The 22,197-nt window shown below is 35.9% G+C and overlaps 1 protein-coding gene across 1 annotated transcript in view; it reads left to right on the top strand.

The window, feature by feature from the left end:
- ADAM32 (ADAM metallopeptidase domain 32) overlaps positions 1–22,197 on the top strand; it is a 156,135-nt gene that overhangs the window by 79,177 nt on the left and 54,761 nt on the right. The window contains exons 12-14 of the mRNA XM_039463376.2: positions 5,818–5,992; positions 13,204–13,296; positions 14,606–14,804. Of these exons, the coding sequence (XP_039319310.2) occupies positions 5,818–5,992; positions 13,204–13,296; positions 14,606–14,804 (467 nt within the window). The remainder of the gene's footprint in view (positions 1–5,817; positions 5,993–13,203; positions 13,297–14,605; positions 14,805–22,197) is intronic.

Below are 22,197 nucleotides of genomic sequence, written 5' to 3'. Positions count from 1 at the left end.
TTCTTTTATTTTGAGCCTATGGATGTTACTATATGTGAGATGGTTCTCTTGAAGATAGCATATCATTGGGTCTTATTTCTTTTTCTAGCTTGCCACTCTGGGCATGTGGCCTGTTTACATTAAAGGTTAGTATTAATATGTGTGAATTTGATACTGTCATCATGTTGTTAGCTGGTTATTTTGCAGACTTGTTTGTGTGGTTGCTTTATAGTGTCACTGCTCTGTGTATTTCAGTGTGTTTTTGTAGTGGCAGGTAATGGTCTTTCCTTTCCTGGTAGTGCTGCTCTCTGGAGCTCAGGATTCCTGGACTGCATGCTCTAACTCTGTGGAACTAGTATCAGGCCCCAGCTTTGTTCTCTGGCTCCTTGAGATTAGGAACCTGCTGCCATGGCAGAACCAAGCTGCTCCTAGACTACTGGCCACAAAACTCCAATGGGTGGTGCCAAAGTGCTTCCAGGGCTATAGGACACTAAGTCAGCTAGAGTGCTGGAGACACAATTATTCCTAGGACAATCCTGTTTTGTGATACTGCAGCCCTCTGGGTGAATGTGGGGTTATGTAAGTAGGGCGATAGGGATGTGGAGATGCCAGAACTGTTGGGATTCAGTTCAGGATCTGAACCTGAATCTGCTGGTTTGGTGGGGCTGGGCTCTCAAAATGGTGTAGTGCTGTGTCAGCTTGGGTCTTGGTGGGAAGGGGATGGGGTTATTTGGGACCCAGCACAAACACCCTCTGTGGAACAATACCAACTTGTGGACTCGAGGCACCTGCCTAGACTAATCTCAGAGCCTGTGTGGGCTGAGGGACTGTCCCATCACTAGGATTGCAGGAGTCCACAATAGAAATGTGGATGTCTGGGGATCTTGTTTACTTTTTCTTGCAATGAGGAGTTGCTTCGGGATTTGAGCTGATTGTGGCCAGGCTGGCTGTTTCACTTCTCTCTCTTTCTATGCCTCAGAGGTTTTTTGTCACTTCTCCAGTAAATTCCAGTGTTTTATCTTAGAACCTCTATTTAATGTCTGGTTATCTCTTGCTCTTTTGGTCTTTTTTTTTGTGTGTGAGAAAAGTGCCAGGCTCCCATAGTCAGCCATTTTGGAGCCCCCTCCTATTCCTGATATATTATTTGGACAATTTAATTTATATATACTTTTTAAAAAAGTGGGCAACTCATACCTTTTTTTTTCATACATTTTTAAAATTTATAATTGATCAAAATGTTTACATGCATATGGGGTACAGCGTAACATTCCAACATATGCATACATTGCATAATGATCAAATTAGGGTAATTCCCATATCTATCACTTTAAACATCATTTCAGCAGGGTGATAACATTCAAAATCTGCTCTATTAGCTATCTTGGAATATGCACTACATTGTTACTTGATATAGTCACCTTACTGCATAATAAAATTCCAGAACTTATTCTTCCCATTTAACTAACATTGTACACACTAACCAACCTCTCCCAGTCTTCCTCTCTCTCTTTCCCTCACCAGCCTCTGGTAACCACTATTCTAGTGTCTCTATTTTTATGATATCAGCTTCTTTAAAATTTCACACGAGTGTGCTCATGTGGTGTTTGTCTCTGTATTTGGCTTATTTCATTTAACATAATGTCCTCCAGCTCCATTCATGTTGTCAGAAATGATAGGATTTCATTTTTTTATGGTGAAATAACATTCTTTTTTCATATATACATGTATACCACATTTAAAAAATTAGTTTATCTGTAAATGGGCATTTAGAATAATTTCATGTCTTCACTATTGTGAATAGTGCTGCAGTAAACATGGGAGTGCAGATATCTCTTTGACATTCTGATTTATTTTTTGTAGATATATATTCAGTAGTGGATTGCTATTTTTAGCACTACTTAGTCCAATCCACTACTTAGTCCTATTTTTAGGTTTTTGAGGAAGATTCATACTATTTTTCATAATGGCTGTGTCATTTTCACTAAGAATGTTCAAGATATTGCCTTTATCTCCATCTTTTTTAGTGTGCAATTTTTGCACTTTTTGATAACCATTTTTTGATCACAAAGAATGAAACAAATACAATCTAAAAAATTATACACTTTAACTCCCTTCTTCCCAATTTTGACTTTTTAATCTCTAAATTTACATATTTTTATATTACCTAGCTCTTAAAAATTGTTACAGTTACCGTTTTCAATATCTTTGGCTTTTAATCTTCATACCAAAGATATGAATGATTTACCATAGTTACAGTGGTAGAGTGTGCTAAATTTGTTTGTTTACTTACTTTTATTCCTTCACATGTTTTCTTGTTGCACATTAACATCCTTTTCTGTCAGACTGAAAAACTTACTTTAACATTTCTTATGGTTTGGTGGTGATGAATTCCCTCCACTTTTGTTGGCCTAGGAGTTTTGAATCACTCCTTCATTTCGAAGGATACTTTTTCTGTGTACAATATTCTTGGTTGAAAGTTTTTCTCCTTGGGGACTTGAAATATGTCATCCCATTCTCTCCTGGTCTTTAAGGTTTCCATAGAGAATTCTGCTGCCAGAGGTATTGGTACTCCTTAATAGGTTATTTGCTTCTTTTCTCTTGTTGCTTTTAGGGGTCTCTCTTATCCTTAACCTATGAGAGTTTGATTATTATATGCCTTGAGGTAGTTTTATTTGGGTTGAATCTTTTTGGTGATTTTGACCTTCTTGTAACTGGATATTTATATTTAGGTTTAGATAATTTTCCGTTATCGTTTATTTGAATAACCTTTCTAACCCCTTTCTCTTCCTGTACCCCCTTTGAAGGTCAATGACTGTTACATTACATTTGTTTTTTGATACTATCTAATTGATCCACTAAGTGCTCCTTGTTCAATTCTTTTTTTTTCTTCTTGCTGTATTTTCAAATAGCCTGTGTTTGAGCTCATGAATTCTTCCTTTTGTTTGATCACTGCTGCTTTTGAGACCCTCTAATACATTTTACAGTTTATCTATTATTGCTCCAGGAATTCTGCTTGATTTTAAAAATTATTTCACTCTCTTAGTTAACTATCTCTGATAATTTTCTGAATTGTTTATCTGTGTTTTCTTAATGTTATTTGAGCTTCCTCAAAATATCTATTTTGCATTATCTGTGTAGGAGTTCATACATCTTTCTCCAGGTTTGGTTACTGGTGCCTTATTTATTACGTTTGATGGGATCATATTTTCCTGAATGTTATTAATGCTTATGGATATATCTGGGCTTTAAAGAATTAAGTATTTATGCTAGTCTTCATGGTCTGGCGTTTTTTGTACTGATTCTTCTTCAGAGGACCTTACAGAAATTCCAAGAGTACTGACTGATGAGTTAAGACTGTGGTCACTGCTGCCATTTCAGCACTAGATAGCACCTTAAACTCGATTATGCTGTGACTCCCTATGTATCCAACCTTAATGGACTTGGGTTTCCAAGCTCAAAGTCTCTGGCTCACTTCCTTTCTTTTCCCCTAGCCGAACAAGTTGCTTTCTACACTGCATTGTCTGGAGTTGCGGGAGAGGTGATGCGTACACTTTCATGGCCCCTGCAACTGGCAGCATACTGGCTTACACCTGAAGCTCATGGCCTCATAGACCAGCAGAGTAATGGTTAAGGGGGTTTGCTCACCTAACACCCAGTCACTATTACCTGACTGCCACTAATATTTATACATGGCCTAAAGCTTCTTTCATCAGCCAATGTTGAAGCTGGCCAGGGCTTGGCTCCATCCTGTTGGGGTGGTGGATTTCCTTCTGAGGTGGTGGATTTCCTTCTAGTAGTCTGTGGGCACCAGCCTGGAATAGGACCATGGGATTCAGCCTGGTGCTATGTTTTACTGTAGTGGGGCTGGTACAGGTTTCTCAGGCAAAGTCCCGTGCATACTTCCTTCTCCTTCTCCTAAAAAAAAAAAAGACACATTTCACTCTGAACATGCCTGATCTTTTCTGACCAATTCACTCTCTATGTTGCACTGCTTCAGATTGGGGAAGGGATGGTGTAGCATTGCAAAACTGTCATTTCTACTCTCTTTAATGTGTCTTTTCTTGTTACTATGCTAAAACCAGTTACTGTGATCTTTTACCTCATTCTTTTATCTCTTCTTAAAGTGTTTTCTTGCATGGATAATTGTTCACTTCAGTGTCCCTACAGAGGAATGATTGCTGGAGGATTCTATTCCATGATCCTGCTCTGCCTCCTCTTTCACATCTCATATCTTAAATCCTCACTTTCAAGATAATATACACAGAAAAACCAGTTCAGAAGTGAAAAAAGGGAAGGGGCACATGAAATGGGAATAACTATGACTGTAGGAACCTAGGGCAAACTCATGGTTAGATTATATAGTATTTTTCTCTCTGTGCCTGGCTTATATTATTGAGTATAATATTCTCTAGCTTCATCTATATTGTTGCAAATGACAGGATTTTCTTCTTTTTTTAATGGTTGAATAGTATTCTGTTGTGTATATATAAGACATTTCTTTTTTTTACTAGTCCAAGTTGATTTAATTATTATTTTTAAAAATACTTATTTTGATTTTTGTGGGTCCACTTGTATATTGACAGACATGTTGATTCCATGTCAAGGCTGTTGTGAATTTGTACAGCATAGTGACAATGGTTAAAAATGATGCGCTGAATTTGAAATTGCTAAGACAATAGGGTTTAAATGTTCTTTCAACATAAAAAGGATAAGTACATGAGATAATTTGTTAATTAGCTTGATTTAATTAGTCCACAATGTATGCCTATATTGAAACATTATGTTGTACACCATAAATGTATACAATTAAAAAAAAAACCTGTGTGTGAGTACTCATTCTGCCAGTTTACAAGCTGACTTTTAAGGATTTTAGCTTCTCTGAACTTTAGTTCAATTTATATAAAATGATGGCAATACCAACCTTTTGGTTTGTGATAAGGATTAGGTAATGAAATCTAGTACATAATAGGTACTCAATAAATCTCAGTTTCTTCCTTACCTTACAGATGTTTATCACATAAAAATGTAGTGAAAATGGACTGAATCATCCTATGGAACCATTCTCTGAATTCTCTTTATTATTGGTATATGAACATAATAATATATAAATTTGATAAATAAATAATGTTTTGAAATCTTTGAGGAAGTTTAGGACTAAGCACATCATCATTTGTTTAATAAAATTTTGTTGTTAATTGGTTGTTAATTTTTATTTGAAGTGACTGTCCAAATCTGGGTGCTGATTTTGATTTGGAGTAATATCTGTTCAAATCCTTTGCCTGTTTTAAAATTGGATTACTGCCGGGCGCGGTGGCTCAAGCCTGTAATCCCAGCACTTTGGGAGGCCGAGGCGGGTGGATCACGAGGTCAAGAGATCGAGACCATCCTGGTCAACATGGTGAAACCCCGTCTCTACTAAAAATACAAAAAATTAGCTAGGCATGGTGGTGTGTGCCTGTAATCCCAGCTACTCAGGAGGCTGAGGCAGGAGAATTGCCTGAACCCAGGAGGTGGAGGCTGCGGTGAGCCGAGATCATGCCATTGCACTCCAGCCTGGGTAACAAGAGCGAAACTCCGTCTCAAAAAAAAAAAAAAAAAAAAATTGGATTACTATGTGTATGTTTTGCTATTGAATTGTACTTAATTTTGTTTTAATAAGAACATATTTTCCAGTGAATAAAATCACATGACATCCTCAAGTATGATTTTGGCCTCTAAGCACTTATTATAAACATTTGTAATTGCCAATTGAATATAACATTTCAAAATTAATTTATATCATATAGGAATGTGTTTTCAGAAGTATATTGCCAATGACATTATATGGATCATTTTTAGGCAATCCAGTGGTGTGAAGACTTTTAGCAGTTGCAGTTTGAGGAAATTTCAAAATTTCATTTCAAATATGGGTGCCAAATGTCTTCAGAACAAGCCACAAATGCAAGGAGTTCGAAGTGTCTGTGGCAATGGCAGATTAGAGGGAAGTGAAGTCTGTGATTGTGGTACTGAGGCAGTAAGTCTGATAACTAGAAAAACTGATTAATAAATTTATTGTTTTAGTTTATCTTTTTCATAAATGTCATATATCTCAAATGTGAATGAGTACCATGCGGAATGTTGACAGTAAGTGAAGATGGGTTGAAATACATACAAGACAATATTGTTTAGGTTTTGTAGGTTGAAGAATTTTGAACAAGTTTAAAATGTACTGCAAAAAATTATTGGAAATGGGAAAGAGGAGAGTCCACAATAAGCTTTTGAGTTTCAGAGTAACTATATAAGGTTCTTTACAAATCTCTGCTTAATCTTTGGATATTTACAAATCTCTTAATGAAGATTGATTAAGCAGCCCAATGTGTCCTTTAGGGTATGACTTCACAATGGAATCAGTAGTACAGGAATCTGTATCAATATTATAATATGAACACCAGATAATTTCGATTATTCACTTGATAGGGAAACCTAGAAAATATATTAAATTCAAAGGCCTAGGGTATAATGCTTTCATGTAATTCAATATTTGCAGCAGTACCACAGATGTTATAAATTTCCTTGGTTACAAGGTAGACAAAAATTTATTAGGGCTTGTTACAGCCATATGTCTGAATACTTGTCCCATATCACATTATTTTAATTACTATGTTTTTGTATTATGTTTACCAATTTGGTGGAACAAGTCCTCTTCATTTTTTATTTTATTTTATTTTTATTCATTTATTTTTTTGAGACAGACTTTCACTCTTGTTGCCCAGGCCGGAGTGCAATGCCACCATCTCAGCTCACTTCAACCTCCGCCTTTCAGGTTCAAGTGATTCTCCTGCCTCAGCCTCTCAGGTAGCTGGGATTACAGGTGCCAGCAACCACGCCTGTGAAATTTTGTATTTTTAATAGACACGGGGTTTCATTATGTTGGTCAGGCTGATCTCAAACTCCTGACCTCAGGTGATCCACCTGCTTTGGCCTCCCAAAGTGCTGGGATTGCAGGCATGAGCTACCGTGCCTAGCTTTCTTCTTGATTTTGTTTTTTCAAATCAATTTTATTGGGGTATAATCCATATACAAAAAAATGCACCGATTTAAAGTATACAGATTGATGAGTTTAAACAAATATACATAACTGTTGGTATAATTAAGATATACATTTTCCTTATCCCCAAAAGTGTATTCATACCCTTTTGTAGTCATTTCCACCTCCACTTGTCTCCAGACAATTTCGGATTCTGTTACCTTTGCCTGGTCTGGAAAGTCATGTAAATGAAATGAGACAGCACATGTTTTTTGTGTCTGGCTTCTTCCTTTCAATATAGTGTTGTTGAGATTCATCCACTTATTTGATATCACAATAGTTTCCTCCTTTTAACTTTGAGTAACATTTAATTGTATGGATTTACCACAATCTGTTTTAACCATTCACTTGCTAATGGACATTTAAGTTGTTAACACTATTGATCCATTATTCTTAATTTGTAAAAGTACAACTGCTTGTGTGTATGAGCAGTGCATGTTTATAAGAAATTGCCAAAATATTTTCCAAAATGGTTGTGTCCTGTTACACTCCTGTCAGCAGCATATGAAACTTTGAGTTCCTTTATAGCTGCATTAGAATTTGTTATTATCCACTTCTTAAATTTTAGCCATTCCAATGGTTTTGTAGTGGTTTAAATGTGCATTTTCTTGATTACTCTAATGATGTTGAGCATGCTCTTACCATTGACTTTTTTTTTTTAAAGCATTTACTGTCAATTGACAGATAATAGTTTTATATATTTCTGGGATACAGTGCAGTTTGGATATATGTTTACATTCTGCAATGATTAGGACAAGGTTATTAACAAATCTGTCACCTCACGTAACTTTTTTTTGTGGAGAAAACATTTAAAATTTACTTTTTAAGTAATTTTTTTGTTATATAATAGTTGCACATATTTTGGGGGTACATGTTATATTTTGATACCTTATAGAATGTATAATAATCAAATCTGGGTAATTTGGATATCTACCACCTCATATATTTAATTTGTGCTGGGAATATGACAGTTCTTGCCATCTAGCTATTTTGAAGTATACAACAAATTATTAACTATAATTTTCCTACTGTGCTATTGAGTGCTAGACTAATTACTTCCATTTACCTGTATTTTAGATCTCTTAACCAACTTCTCTTTTTTATGTCTATAGTCTATCTTTTAAAAAACTTTCTAAGTTTTGTTGGTAGCAGATGTATATATTAATACATAATTTGTTGTACTTACATCTACCATATATTTATGGGTTATAAGAGATTTTTTGATACAGGCATGCTATGCATAATAATCACGTGAAGGTAAATGGAGTATTCATCCCCTTGAATATTTATTTTTTGTGTTAACAAATATGATCCAATAATGGATCAATAGTGTTAACAACTTAAATGTCCATTAGCAAGTGAATGGTTAAAACAGATTGTGGTATATCCATACAATTAAATGTTACTCAAAGTTAAAAGGAGGAAACTATTGTGATATCAAATAAGTGGATGAATCTCAACAACACTATATTGAAAGGAAGAAGCAAGACACAAAAAACATGTGCTGTCTCATTTCATTTACATGACAAACAATCCATGTACAACTAGATTATTTTTGACTGTAGAGACTTTGTTGTGCTATTAAATCCTATCTCTTATTTATTCTTTCAAACTATTTTTTCATACCCATTAACCATCCTTACTCCCCTGCCCCCTCCCCACCTTCCCAGCCTCCTGTAACCATCCTTTTACTGTCTATCTCCATGAGTTCGATTGTTTTAATTTTTAGCTCCCATAAATAAGTGGGAAAATGCAATGTTGTCTTTTTCTGCCTGGCTTATTTCACTTAATATAATGACCTCCAGTTCCATCCATATTGTTGCAAATGACTGAATCTCATTCTTTTTTGACTGAATCTCATTCTTTTTTATGGCTGAATAGTACACTATTGTGTATATATACCACATTTTCTTTATCCATTCATCTGTAGATGGACATTTAGAATGCTTCTAAATCTTGGCTGTTGTGAATAGTGCTGCAGTAAACATGGGTTGCAGATATCTCTTTGACATACTGATTTCCTTTTTTTTTTTGGGATTATATACCTCAGAGTGGGTTTGCTGAATCATATGGTAGCTCTATTTTTAGTTTTTTGAGGAACCTCCAAACTGTTCTACATAGTGGTTGTATTGATTTACACTCCCTCCAACAGTGTACAAGGATTCCCTTTTCTCCACATCTTCGCCAGCATTTGTTATTGCCTGCCTTTGGATAAAAGCCATTTTAAAGGGGGTGAGACGATATCTCATTGTAGTTTTGATTTGCAATTCTTTGATGCTCATTGATGTTGAGCCCCCTTTTCATATACCTGTTTACCATTTGTATGTCTACTTTTGAGAAATGTCTGTTCAGATCTTTTTCTCCCACTTTCAAATCAGTTTATTAGATTTTTTTCCTATAAAGTTGTTTGAGCTCCTTATATGGTCTGGATATTAATCCCTTGTCAGATGGGTAGTTTGCAAATATTTTCTCTAATTTTCTGAGTTGTCTCTTCACTTTGTTGATTGCTTTCTTTGCTATGCAGAATCTTTTTAACTTGATGTGATCTCATTTGTCCATATTTGGTTTTGTTTTGTGTGCTTGTGGCCTTCTCTGCATCTACTGAGATAATCATGTGGTTTTTGTCTTTGGTTCTGTTTATGTGGTGAATTACGTTTATGGACTTGTGTATGTTGAACCAGCCTTGCATCCCTAGAATGAAGCCTACTTGATCATGATGGATAAGCTTTTTGATGTGCTGTTGCAATTGGTTTGCTAGTATTTTATTGAATATTTTTGCATCTGTGTTCATCATGGATATTGGCCTGAAGTTTTCTTTTTTTGTTGAGTCTCTGCCGGGTTTTGGTATCAGGATAGTATTGGTCTCATAAATGATTTGGGAAGGATTCCCTCTTTTTGGATTGTTTGGAATAGTCTTAGAAGGAGTAGTACCAGCTCCTCTTTGGATGTCTGGTAGAATTCAGCTGTGAACCCATCTGGACCTGGGCTTTTTTTGGGTGCTAGGCTATTAATTGCTGCCTCAACTTAAGCCCTTGTTATTGTTCTATTCAGTGTTTTGACTTCTTCCTAGTTTAGCCTTGGGAGGGTGCAAGTGTCCAGGAATTTATCCATTTCTTCCGGTTTACTGGTTTGTGTGCGTAGAGTGGTTTGTAGTAATCTGATGGTAGTTAGTATCTCTGTGGAATCTGTGGTGATATCCCCTTTATCATTTTTTATTGCATCTATTTGATTCTTCTCTCTTTTCTTTATTAATCTCGCTAGCAGCTCTGTCTATTTTGTTGGTCTTTTCGAAAAACCACCTCCTGGATTTATTGATGTTTTGAAGGGTCTTTTTGTGTCTCTATTGCCTTCAGTTCTACTCTGATCTTAGTTATTTATTGTCCTCTGCTAGCTTTTGAGTTTTTTTTTTTTAAATCTATCTCCTCTATCTCTTTCAATTTTGATGATAGGGTGTCAATTTTAGATCTTTCCTTTCTTCTCATGTGGGTATTTATTGCTATAAATTTTCCTCTAGACACTACTTTAAATGTGTCCCAGAGATTCTGGTATGTTGTGTCTCCATTCTCACTGGTTTCAAAGAACATCTTTATTTCTGCCTTCATTTTGTTGTTTATCCGGTCAACATTCAAGAGCCAGTTGTTCTGTTTCCATGAAGTTGTACAGTTCTGAGTGAGTTTCTTAATCCTGAATTCTAATTTGATTGCACCGTGGTCTGAGAGATTGGTTGTTTATGATTTCCATTCTTTTGCATTTGCTGAGGAGTGATTTTCTTCCACTCATGTGCTCAATTTTAGAATAGGTTTAATGTGGTGCTGAGAAGAATGTATGTTCTGTGGATTTGGGGTGGAGAGAGTTCTGTAAATGTCTATTAAGTTTGCTTGGTTCAGATCTGAGTTCAAGTCCTGGGTATCCTTGTTAATTTTCTGTCTTGTTGATCTGTCCAATATTGACAGTAGAGTGTGAAAATCTCCCACTATTATTGTGTGGGAGTCTACGTCTCTTTGTAAGTTATTAAGAACTTGCTTTATGTATCTGGATTCTCCTGTATTGGGTGCATATACATTTGGGATCGTTAGCTCCTCTTGTTGCATTGATCCTTTTACAATTATGTAATGCCCTTCTTTGTCTCTTTTGATCTTTGTTGGTTTAAAGTCTATTTTATCAGAGACTAGGATTGCAACTCCTGCTTTTTCTTGCTCTCCATTTGCTTGGTAAATCTTCCTCCATCCCTTTATTTTCAGCCTATGTGTACCCTTGCATGTGAGATGGGTTTCTGGTTACAGCACACTGATGAGTTTTGACTTTATATCCAATTTGCCAGTCTGTGTCTTTTGATTGAGGCATTTGGCCCATTTACATTTAAGGTTAATATTGTTATGTTTGAATTTGATCCTGCCATTTTGATGCTAGCTGGTTGTTTTTCCCGTTAGTTGATGCAGTTTCTCATTGTGTCAATGCTCTTTACCATTTGGTATATTTTTGGAATGGCTGGTACTTGTTGTTCCTTTCTATGTTTAGTGCTTTCTTCAGGAGCTCTTGTAAGTCAGGCCTGGTGGTTATGAAATCTCTCAGTAATTGCTTATTCATAAAGATTTTTATTTCTCCTTCAGTTATGAAGCTTAGTTTGGCTGAATATGAAATTCTAGGTTGAAAGTTCTTTTCTTTAAGGATGTTAAATATTGGCCCCCACTCTGTTCTAGCTTGTAGGTTTTCTGCTCACAGATCCACTGTGAGTCTGATGGGCTTCCCTTTGTGGGTAACCCGACCTTTGTCTCTGGCTGTCCTTAGCATTTTTTCCTTCATTTTAACCCTGGTGAATCTGACGATTATGTGCCTTGGGGCTACTCTTCTTGAGGAATATCTTTGTGGTATTCTCTGCATTTCTTGGACTTGAATATTGGTCTGGCTTGCTAGGTTGGGGATGTTCTCCTGGATAATATCCTGAGGATTGTTTTCCAGGTTGGATTCATTCTCTCTGTCACATTTAGGTATACCCATCAAATGTAGATTAGGTCTTTTCACATAATACCATATTTCTTGGAGGCTTTGTTTATTTCCTTTCACCCTTTTTCTCCAATCTTGCTTTCTCATTTTATTTCGTTGAGTTGATCTTCAATTTCTGATATTGTTTCTTTTGCTTGGTCAATTCAGCTATTGAAACTTGTGCGTGCTTCACAAAGTTCTCTGTGTTTTTCAGCTCCATTAAATCATTTATATTCTCTAAGTTGTTTATTCTCATTAGCATTTCATCAAACCTTTTTTCATCATTCTTAGTTTCTTTGCATTGGGTTACAACATGTTCTTTTTGCTCATAGATGTTTCTTATTGTCCACCTTCTGAAGTCTGTTTCTGTCAATTCATCACACTCACTCTCCACCCAGCTTTTTTCCCTTGCTGGTGAGGAATTGTGATCCCTTGGAGGAGGAGAGGTGTTCTGATTTGGGGTGTTTTCATCCTTTTTGTGCTGGTTTCTTCCCATCTTTGTGGATTTATCTACCTGTGATCTTTGCAATTGGTGACTTTCAGATGGGGTCTCTGAGTGGATGTTCTTTTTGTTGATGTCGAAGTTATTTCTTTCTGTATTTTAGTTTTCCTTCTAACAGTCTATTAATGTTTGCTTTATATATTTGGATTCACCAGTGTTGAGTGCACTATATTTAGAATTATTATGTTCCCTTGCTAAATGGACTACTTTAGTATGATACAGGGACCACCTTTGTTCTTTTTACAGTGTTTGACTTGAAGTCAATTTTATCTAATATAAATATAGCTATTCCTGCTCTTTTATGTTTCCATGTGCACATACCATATTTTTTATGCCTTCATTTTCAGTCTATATGTATCTTTATACATGAATATTTTTATAGGCAGCATATAGTAGAATCTTGCTTTTTATTCATTCTGACATTCTCCTTGTCTTTTAAGTAGAGAATATGGTCCAGAGGAAGGTAAATAGGTTACTAATTATTCTCTTATAACCTATAATGAAAGTCCTACATTAGTCTTTTAAATGTTTAGAGATGTTAAAACCTATAACTATCAGCAACATTTGTGTCCTTTTTCAAATTCAAAAAGTAAGCCTATCAAAATATATCTCCTAGTGAAGATTTTACTATTGTCATGATCTATTTTTGCTTATACATTTCACTAATTCATAGCAATGTGGACCTACAAGCTGTTGTGATTTTCGAACTTGTGTGCTGAAAGCTGGAGCAAAATGTTATAAAGGATTATGCTGCAGAGACTGTCAAGTAAGGTTTAAGTTGTTGAACATCTTTCAAATATATATCAAATCATGTGCAGGGGACTTTACAACACTTAGACTTACAGCTGTAAATCAATTAAATTACTTTTTAGATAAAGAGAAAGATAATAAATTCAGAACCAGATTTCTGATTTTTGTTAACTTTTCTTAGGTGTTCTATATGCCAATATTTTCACTAAGTTGTTGCTGTTGTTTGTTAGGCCTTGATTTAGAGATATTATAGGAATCTTCAATACAGGAGATCTCCATCAAATGGGGCAATTATTTATTTGCATGATATAATACTTATATTATTATAAATAAAAATGTTTTATGGGTTGTGAATAACTATCTATTTATAAGTAATTGAAAGATACAGCAGATTTCTCTAACTGTATAAGGAATGAAACTCACTAGAAGTAACATTTTCCAAATAGGACATGTAGCATAACATTTAAACTTTGCACTTATTATTCAAAGATCATTTGACTTAAAGACTGTGTTTTAGTTTATACAGTGAAGACATTGACTCCTGTTTTCTGTTTTTCTTTTCAGCTCTTCTAAAATATTATTAACAAGTTTCTCATATGAGAATATCTCTGTTCAATTATCTGTAATGCATTCTACCTTCATGACTGTCCTGGACTGACACAGTTTTATATGTTATTTTCTTAGGATGTTATTATCTAATTGCATTCTTAGTTCTGTAATCTTTTTAGTTTCAGCTGAAAGTTGTCAATTAAGAATTATGAGATGTTTTATTTAAGATTCTTTTTGCAAATTTCCACAATTCTGTGTATGAAAGAGTACATATTTTCATGATTTGAGAGAAAGATTATAGTTGGATTCCTTCCTCTGCAGACTCTCATAGTTGAACTGCATTTTTAATCACACTTCTACTCCCTCTGCAGTTATTTGTGTTTCAATTTGTCACAGAATCTTAAAATATTCCACACTTATAAACTGTGACTTGAAAAAGTATTTTTTATTTGGAAATTGACTAAATTATAGTATTTTCACTGAAAAGAAATAAATTTTCTAAGCTAAAAGTGAACTTTCTTCTCTTACATTGAGAACACAAATAAAAATTTGACTTTCATCACATCAGATTTGTGTTTTTCTTGTACATAGTCTTTTATTTTAGTCAATAACATTCCATTTATATTTTGATATTAGCATTGTGATTTGTATAAAAAGTATTAGTATACATTAATTAGACTAAAGAGAAAATGATTAACACAGTTTTGAAGTAAATATTGATAAACACAGTAATCCTATTTGTAATGCTTTATTTTTTATATTCTAATTTCTCTTAGATTTTACAATCAGGTGTTGAATGTAGGCCAAAAGCACACCCTGAATGTGACATCCCTGAAAATTGTAATGGAAGCTCACCAGAATGTGGTCCTGACATAACTATAATCAATGGTCATTTATGCAAAAAAAATAAATTTATTTGTTATAATGGAGACTGCCATGATCTTGATGCACGTTGTGAGTCTGTATTTGGAAAAGGTAATATCTTTTTGGTACATCTAAATAGCTAGTCCTTAACATTTTTGTTAACTGTACCAAGGCAATGGGGAATGTTTTTCATATATATAAAATATGGAATATTTTATGTAGTATAAAATGTGGAGTATTTATGTATACATTTTATTATATGTGTAAGTAAACAGATACACACTAATTCTTCTGTTTAATTCTTATGTTTACATTTTTCCATCTTTATTGAAGTATAATTGACAAATAAAAATGGTATATTTTTAGGTGTATGATTTTGTTTTGATAGCTGTATACGTTGTGAAATATTGGTCACAATTAAGCTGATTAACATATCCATCATCTCATATATTACCATTTTCTTTTTTATCCTTTAAAAGAATTTTTATACCTATCCTTTTTGCAGATTTCAAGCATATAATACAATATTGTATACTAAAGTCACATTGTTGTACATTATATCTCTTGAACTTATTTATTTTGTGTAACTGAAACTCTGTACCCTTTTCTAGCATTTCCCCATTTCTCCCCTTACCTCAGCCTCTTGCAGCCATCATTCTACTCTCTGTGTTTTTGAGTTTGACAATTTTAGATTGCATATATAAGTGAGATCATGCAGTATGTATCTCTCTGTATTTAGCTTATTCAGTTAGCATAATGGCCTCTAGGTTCATCTGTGTGATTGCAAATGGCAGGATTTTCCTTGTTACTATGACTTAATTAAACTGCATTTTGTGTGTTTGCATACATGTTATATATATAAACATATATATATCACATTTTATTCCATTTATCTGTTTACCTAAGCCAAAAGTGAACTTTCCTCTCTTACACTCAGAACACAAATAAAACTCTGACTTTTGTCACATCAAGATTTGTGGTATACTTTTTCAACCAAATAGACCCTGGTTGTTTCCATATCTTGGCTATTGTGAATAATGTAGCAATAAACACGGGGATGCAGATTATTACAATATTGATTCAGTTCCTTTGAATCTATACCCAGTTGGGATTTGTGAATTATAAGGTAGTTCTACTTTTAATTTCTAAGGATGTTCCATACTGTTTCCCATAGCAGCTGTACCAGTTTACATCCCCATTGACAGTGTAGGAAGGTTTTTTTCTCCATATCTTCACCAACATGTGTTATCTTTGATCTCTTTGATAATGATCATTCTAACAGTTGTGAAGTGGTGTCTCACTGTGGTTTTGTGATTAGTGATGAGCATCTTTTCATATATGTCTTGATGAATTTTGTGTATTCTTTGGAGAAATGTTTACTCAATATTTTCTCCATTTTTAATCAGTTTTTTTTTTTTTTGCTACTGAGTTTTATCAGTTACTGATATACTTTGGAAATAAATTCCTTATTTTATATATATATGTATATATATATGATCTGCAAATACTTTATCTTATTTTATAAGTTGGCTTTTCACTCTGTTGATTTTTTCCTTTGTTGTGCAGAAGATTTTTAGGAGATGCCTGTCTTCATCCCCTCACAAAAAACAAAAACAGGCAATTATATATGAATAATAATAGTCTTAATAGTCTTGTGAAGGCTCCAAGGTCCATCTAAGAACCCTCAAGCAGCACAGCAGAGAAAAAAGTGGAGAAAAACTGTAAAGAAGGATTGCTTATTAGAGCAGCACATCTGAGATATATGAAGATGGTTATGAACAAAGAAGGGAGAGGGCTATTAGTATTAGCCACTCAGCATGTGCCATTGTCATCTCCAGTGGCCTGCTGTGTAGAGGATACTGGCATCTTTTATCACTGAGGTAACCAACAGTCATCCCTGCCTTTGCATGGAAAATGAGATCCAACTATGCCTTTCCTCCAAGAAGCAGCTACTGTTTTACAGCTCTGAGACTTGAACAACTACCCCTCCCAATCCTGTGCACACTCCTGACCCTGGAGCTATGGCTCCTGTCTGGATTGTGTGTACTCACACCTCAGGCTCAGAGATAGTGCAGCTATGTGTGAGTCTTCACACTGAACCTGGGAGCTTTTGTTGCTCTATACCCAGGTATGCTTAAGACCCTGACTCTCCATCTACTCCACAAATACCCACTCTACTTCCTACATGACTACTTACGTGGAAGCAGGATTGTCTTCACCCGAGGCACCAGTGTCACTGCTGCCCTGTATCCTTTAGTCCCTGCATGTGTGTTTGTGATTCAGATGCTGGCTTTGTGGTTACTTCATGGGCACTGTGCTTCAGATACCAGTAAGAGAATGCCCTCAAACCAGACCTTGTGGCAAGTGAAATTGCCTAGGGCCATGACTTCCCTGCTAGGAGAAAAAGAGCACCAGGACCTCAGGATTCTTTACCATTGAAAACCCAACAGTCTGATTGCTCCTGCAGATACCACAGCTTCAGCTGCTCCAGACCCTCTGCTCTGGAGGGGACACTGCTGTGTCCCCACCAAAGCCAGAACAATCCAACCCCACCCTTCTGACATCCATTTGCCCATCCATAGAGTAAGACTTTTTTTTAATCAGTGAAAGCATTCTGTAAAGTTTCAAAATGGTGACTGCTCCATCAAATTTGAAGCTATCAGTGCAATACAATAAGAAATGTGAAAAACTGAGGAAACTTGTCACCATCAAATGATACAATAATTTTCTAATAACTGACCCCAAAGCAATAAAGATCTTCAAATTGACCGAACAGGATTCAAAATAATTATTCCAAGCATACTCAGCAAACTCCAAAAGAACACAGAGAAACAACATTTTTTTAAATAAAAAATAATCAAATTATTGGCTGAAGAACACAATGACATTAAGATGCAATAGACAACATCTATAACAGAATTCATGAAGGAAAATAAAGATCAGTGAACTTGCAGACGGATTATTTTTATGTATACAACGAGAGGAGAAATAAGAATGAAAAGGAATGAAGAAAGACTATGGGACTTAGGAAACAGCATCAAGAGAGCTAAGATTCTCATTATAAGAGGTAAGAAAAGAGAAGAGAGACAAGGACAGTTTTAATTCAAACAAGACTACACCAAGCTCAAAATTCTTCAATTAGGTTTATTCCAAACAAGACTACACAAAAACGTTACAATAAAACTATCAATAAAGATAATGAATTTTGAAAAAAGAAAGAGAAAAGAAAAGATTAGGTAACATAAGAGCACATATTAGTTGAATTTTCTCAGCAGATACTTTGCCAGTGAGGAGAGTGGAATGATATAGTGCTAAAAGAAAAAAAAAATGGCAATCAAGAATACTTTATCTGGCAAAAATGTTCTTCAGAAATAAAGGAAAGATAAAACTTTCCAAGACAAAACCTCAAGGAGTTCATTGCCATTAGATCTATCTTACAGCAAGTGTCAGTGGGAGTTCTTCCATCTCAAACAAAAAGACTAATATGTATTATGGAAATATATAAAAACATAACATTCACTGGTAAAAGTCAGTATATAGTCAAATTCAGAATAACAAATACTGAAATGATGACATGTTTCTAGTATAAAAGTTAAAAGAAAAAACTACTGAAATAATTATTACTATAATAATTTGTTAAGGAATATACAACATAAAAGCTTATAAATTGAGGTGGATCATCATGGCAGATGGGAAGAAGGACTAGATTGCATCTCCAGATAGAACAGTGTGTGGTGGCTCACATTGTGAATTTTAGCTCTAGTCAACTGCAAGAACAAACCAGCAATTCTGAGAGGACCCACAGACCCTCTGAGGAAAGTGGACTGCTCCTACAGGACCCAGGAGACACCCCAAACACTGTGAGTGCCTCAATTGTGAAAGTGGGAAAGGGAGACCCTCTCTTCCTCCTCTCCTGAACACATGCCTCCACTGGAGAACTGAAGGTCTGTTTTGGGGAGAAGTTTTAGATCTTACTTGGAGCTGAGTCAGTTTAGAGAGCTGAGCAAAATACAGGGGTAGAGGAAGCAGCAGAAAGGCCCAGGGATCTCAAGGAGACCATTCCTGCCTGGCATCACAGGGATCCCTTGGGAGGGCGTCCAGAGGAGCAGAGAGTAAAACTCCACAGGGAGAAGGAAACAGACTCAGGGCTGTTGAAATGTGGGGCATGGTGCGAGTGAGACCGGCCCTTCAGTTTGTATGGGAGCTAGCTGAAGCCTGTGACTCCCACCTTCCCCCCACTTATCTGACAACCTGCATGACTCAGCAGAGGCAGCCATATTCTTCCTAGTACATAACTTCAGTGACCTGGGAATCTCACCTCACCTCCCCCCCCCACAGCAGCTGCAGCAAGAGCCATCTAAGGAGAGTCAGAGCTCAGACATGCCTAGCCCTGTCCCCGAATTCTAGGGCCCCATTCACCACTGATCTCTCTCCATACTACCACAGCTGATGCTCTTTGGAAAGGACCACCTCCTGGCAGGAGGCCAACCAGCACAAAAATAGAGCATTAAATCACCAAAGCTAAGGACGCTCATGGAATCCATTGCACCCTCTGCTACCTCAGAACAGTTGCTGGTATCCAGGGCTGACAGACCCATAGACATTTCACATCATAGGACTCTGTGCAGACAACCACCAGTACCAGCCTGGAGCTGGGTAGACTTACTGGATGGCTAGACCCAGAAGAGAGACAACTATCACTGCAGTTTGGCTCACAGAAAGCCACACCCATAGGAAAAGGGGTGAAAGTACTACATTAAGGGAATACCCTATGGGACAAGGCTTCAGCCCTAGACCTTCCCTCTGACAGAGCCTACCCAAATGAGAAGGAACCAGAAAACCAATCCTGCTAATAAGACAAAATAAGGCTCTTTAACACCTCCCCACCCCAAATCACACTAGTTCACCAGCTAATCAGGGAAGCAACAGAGAAAGGTGTAGCCCAGTGGGAGGAAATCCAAAACATGATACAAGAAGTGAAGGGAGAAATATTCAAGGAAATAGATCGCTTAAAGGAAAAACAACAACAGCAAAAATTCAGGAAATTTTGGACACACTGTTACTAGAAAGTCTCAGTAATAAAATTGAACAGTAGAAGAAAGAAATTCAGAGCTTAAAGATGTGGTCTTTGAAAGAACCCAGTCCAACAAAGACAAAGGAAAAAGAATAAGAAAATATGAACAAAGCCTCCAAGAAGTTTGGGATTATGTTAAAGGACCAAACCTAAGAATAATTGGTGCTCCTGGGTAAGAAGATAATTCTAAAAGCCTGGAAAATATATTTGGGGGAATAATCAAGGGAAACTTTCCTGGACTTGCTAGAGACCCAGATGTCCAAATACAAGAAGCACAAGGAGCACCTGGGAAATTCATTGCAAAAAGATCATTGCCTAGGCACATTGTCATCAGGTTTTCCAAAGTTAAGATGCAGAAAAGAATCTTAAGAGCTGTGAGACAGAAGAACCAGGTAACCTATAAAGGAAGACTTATCAGATTAACAGCAGATTTCTCAGCAGAAACCCTACAGGCTATAGGGATTGGGGCCCTATCTTCAGCCTCCTCAAACAAAACAATTATCAGCCAAGAATTTTGTATCCAGTGAAACTAAGCACCATATATGAAGGAAATAGACAAACTTTTTCAGATACACAAATGCTGAGAGAATTTGCTGTTACCAAGCCACCACTAGAACAACTTCTTAAAGGAGCTCTAAATCTTGAAAGAGATCCTGGAAACACATCAAGACAGAACCTGTTTAAAGAATAAATCACACAGGACCTATAAAACAAAAATACAAGTTAAAAAGCAAAAAACAAACAAAAAACCCCAAAGTACACAGGCAACAAAGAGCATACTGAATGCAATGGTACCTCACATTTCAATACTAACATTGAATGTAAACAGCCTAACTGCTCCACTTAAAAGATACTGAACCGCAAAATGTATAAGAACTCACCAACCATTTGCTGCCATTAGGAGACTCACCTAATACATAAGGACTCCCATACACTTAAAGTAAAAGGGTGGTAAAAGGTATTTCATGCAAAAGGACACCAAAAGTGAGCAGGGGTAGCTATTTTTATATCACACAAAACAAACTTTAAAGCAACAGCAGTTAAAAGAGACAAAAAGGGACATTATATAATGGTAAAGGGCCTTATCCAACAGAAAAATATTACCATCCTAAACATCTATGCACCTAACATGAGCTCCCAAATGTATAAAACAATTACTAATAGACATAAGAAATGAAATAGAAAACAACATAAGTGGGGGACTTCAGTACTCCACTGACAGCACTAGGCAGTCATCGAGATAGAAAGTCAGCAAAGAAAAAGTGGATTTAAGCTATACCTTGGAACAAATGGACTTAACAGATATATACAGAACATTTCATCCAACAGCTGCAGAATACACATTCTATTCAACAGCTCATGGAACTTTTTCTAAGATAGACCGTATGATATGTCATAAAATGATCCTCAATAAATTTAAGAAAATTGAAATTATGTTAAGCGTTCTCTCAGACTACGGTGAAATAAAACTGGAAATCAACTCCAAAAGGAACCCTCAAAACCATACAAATACATGGAAGTTAAGTAACCTGCTCCTGAGTGAGCATTGGGTCAAAAATGAAATCAAGATGGAAATTAAAACATTTTTTGAACTGAATGACAATAATGACAACCTTTCAAAGCCTCTGGGACACAGCAAAAGTGGTGCTAAGAGGAAAGTTCATAGCCCTAAATACCTCCATCGAGAAGACTGAAAGGGCACAAACTGACCTCTAAGGTCACAACTTAAGGAACTAGAGAAACAAGAACAAACCAAACCCAAACCCAAGAGAGGAAAGGAAATAACCAAGATCAGAGCAGAACTAAATGAAATGGAAACAACAACAACAACAGCAACAATAAAACAATATGAAAGATAAATGAAACAAAAATCTGGTTTTTTGAAAAGATAAATAAAATTGATAGACCATTAGCAAGATTAACCAAGAAAAGAAGAGAGAAAATCCAAATAACCTCACTAAGGAATGAAACAGGAGATACTACAACTGACACCACTGAAATACAAAAGATCATTCCAGGCTACTATGAACACCTTTACACACATGAGCAAGAAAACCTAGAAGAAATAGATAAATTCCTGGAAAAATGCACCTCTCCTAGCTTAAATCAGGAAGAATTAGATATCCTGAAGAGACCAATAACAAGCAGTGAGACTGAAATGGTAATGAAAAAATTACCAACAAAAAAAATGTCCAGAGCCAGATGGATTCACAGCAGAATTCTACTAGACAACCAAAGAAGATTGGTACCAATCTTTTTGACAGTATTCCACAAGACAGAGAAAGAAGAAACCATTCCTAATTCATTCTGTGAAGCCAGCATCACCCTAATACCAAAACCAGGAAAGGACATAACCCCAAAAAGACCAATATCCTTGATGAACATAGAGCTAAAATCTTTAACAAAATACTAGCTAACCAAACCCAAAAA

The sequence above is a fragment of the Saimiri boliviensis genome, chromosome 13 (assembly GCF_048565385.1).
Source record: "Saimiri boliviensis isolate mSaiBol1 chromosome 13, mSaiBol1.pri, whole genome shotgun sequence".
Taxonomy (NCBI): domain Eukaryota; kingdom Metazoa; phylum Chordata; class Mammalia; order Primates; family Cebidae; genus Saimiri; species Saimiri boliviensis.
Note: the sequence above shows the minus strand (reverse complement) of the source record. Positions and strands in the feature narration are given on the sequence as shown.